The sequence below is a fragment of the Montipora foliosa genome, unplaced genomic scaffold (genome assembly GCF_036669935.1).
Source record: "Montipora foliosa isolate CH-2021 unplaced genomic scaffold, ASM3666993v2 scaffold_406, whole genome shotgun sequence".
Lineage (NCBI taxonomy): Eukaryota > Metazoa > Cnidaria > Anthozoa > Scleractinia > Acroporidae > Montipora > Montipora foliosa.
The window spans coordinates 242,698-245,000 of record NW_027179708.1 but is presented as its reverse complement, the minus strand read 5'-3'; the positions used below and the strand labels follow the sequence as shown (position 1 = coordinate 245,000).

At 41.6% G+C, this 2,303-nt stretch overlaps 1 protein-coding gene across 1 annotated transcript in view; it reads right to left on the bottom strand.

Moving 5' to 3' along the window:
• The window catches only part of LOC137988078 (uncharacterized), a 25,447-nt gene extending 23,463 nt beyond the window's left edge, over positions 1-1,984 (bottom strand). Inside the window, exons 1-2 of the mRNA XM_068834134.1 lie at positions 1,948-1,984; positions 834-969 (exon numbers count right to left, since the gene is read on the bottom strand). Coding sequence (XP_068690235.1) covers positions 834-969; positions 1,948-1,984 — 173 coding nt within the window. The remainder of the gene's footprint in view (positions 1-833; positions 970-1,947) is intronic.
• Between the last annotated feature and the right edge of the window lie 319 nt (positions 1,985-2,303).

Sequence of the window (2,303 nt, the reverse complement as noted above, 5' to 3'; positions counted from 1 at the left end):
AAGAATTTCTGGATACGTTTTTGAGATTAGTTGGTATGCCATTCTAGATGGAATGGGATACCAACTCGAACAGGTTCGAGGGTCAAATTTTTCCAAAATTGTGATATTTGGCGTACATAAACTATGTGGTCTAGGATTTCTTATGTAGAAAGAAAAATCAGAAATCTCTTTTCACTCCGGAGTTATTGTAAGTTTCCCTTTTTGCGTGACTCATTACGTCACAGTTCAGAGGTGTTGAGCTGTCAACACCGCTGGACCACCTGGGAATTTGGTGCGGGAGAATGACTTCCAAAAGCGCGTTATCACAACATTGCATTGCTTGCGTCGCTTGCTTGTGTGTAGTCGTGGTTTTGGATGGAGAGAGAAAAGGCTGATCGACGCTCTCGCAAAAAGAAATCACAGTGATAACAATGGGGGTGACAGGCCTACAAAAATCCTATCCACGTGTTTTAGCCAGCTTAGAGTTTGGCTCGAACGAGTACGTCTTTTAAGGATCTGCTCTTTCTTTACGAAATGATCAGGGGATCTTGAAATATTTTGCTAAGTAATGGTTGTTGCTGGATTAAATGCCATTTTTGCATGAGTATTTGTTTACGAATTTGCTATCGTACCTAAAATGTACAACGACAGATTCAAGTTATTATAACTTTCACATGCGGCCCGCGGAAAAAGATGGCAAAGCGACCAAAAGCTTAGCCGACCATTATTTAGACTTATCCTAAAAGCCATCTTTGGCTTTACATAACGCGTCAAATGGCTCTTCTGTTATATTTTGCAGTAATCAAAAGGAAAGATAACCATGGCAAAAACAGATAGAGATGTGTGCTAGTAACCCTGCTTTGTGCATTTTGGCGAACATGCTTTCCCTCGGGTTTTCCACTGCTTCACCGGCCCTTGTGTTTTCTCCTTGCCCTTCTCTTGTAGTTGTGGAGTTTCGTCTTGATTTGGCACGGCCAGTTTCCGCTTTCCCTATTGCAAAAAACCAGTAAAAAAATTAAGAAAATGTGCTTTCGCGTTCGAATTGCCAGCAAAGGAAACGTTGATCTTAAAATGATATCCATCACTATTTTCCCGTCAGTTTTGGCATACACCAGGAGATTGAGCCCTATTGGTGCCTTAGGTGATAATCACTCTCAGGGGGCGTGTTATCTTGACTAAACTTTCTAAGCCTTGTTTCTCGGCTTAATTTTTCTCGAATTTTGCCATCTTTGAGCGGATACTTTGCGTACAGGACGCATTGCAGAAACCTGAAATTTCGCCCAACGCTATAGGAAACCCCCTTCTGGAAAAGAGCGTCGGGCTTTAGCTTATTTGTTTTTTTTTTGTTTTAAAGATATAATTCCTAACGCTAAGTGAATCCAAGAAATGTACTTCGCTGAACTTTGAATTATAATAACTTTTTTTTTTGAAAGCTGATCTAACGATTCCCCGACACCCTTTTGAAGGCAAACATCTGCTAAGTATTATGCAGTCATTGTTTACTTCGGAAGGCCAATATCCGACGCGAGTTTGCCGCATTTATAATAATCGCTTCATCTTCCATTTACTGATCCCAGTACATTTTAAAGTGATTAGTACCGTGGAGTCTTGTGAAGACAAAGTGTTCCTATTTGACCAGATTATCAACACTGGACTTGACCTACTTGTACTCATCCGCCCAAGAAAGATCCACCCGACCGAGCCCCCTTGGATCTCATCTACACTGAGGGAAATGATACAAAGGGAGTCAACGTGCATTATATAATGATACAATTGACGATTTTCGTTGATTGAGAAACAAGGTTAATCGCGAACGTAAACAGTGCCGTGCTAAGTATTTCAAGACCAAAGTAGAGCATCTAGAACATTGCAAACCATCTGCATGGTGGTCTGAAGTTAAAAAACTCAATGACAGTACCCCTTCGTCTACTGCACGTACTGATATTACCAAGTCCCTACAACACGTACCTGGACCTACGGTTACAACCAGCTTAGCAAATAGCATTAACGAGTCATTCCTTACACCTATGCAAGAGTTCAGCTCACTGCCATATGGCTACTCCCGTAATCCTTTTTCTGAGAATACAGATTATTTACCTCTTGAGGTCACTAGGGAATCAGTTTTCCTGAAGCTAAGCAAGCTGAACGAGTCCAAAGCTCATGGTCCAGATAACATCCCACTCAGCCATGTCACTAAACGAAAACGCAGACATCCTGGCCGAACCATTACTCAGATTATTAATACCTCCTTCCGTGAAGGTCGACTTCCATCATCTTGGAAAAGAGCTGATGTTGTACCAGTTCCTAAGGAAAAACCGGTTGAG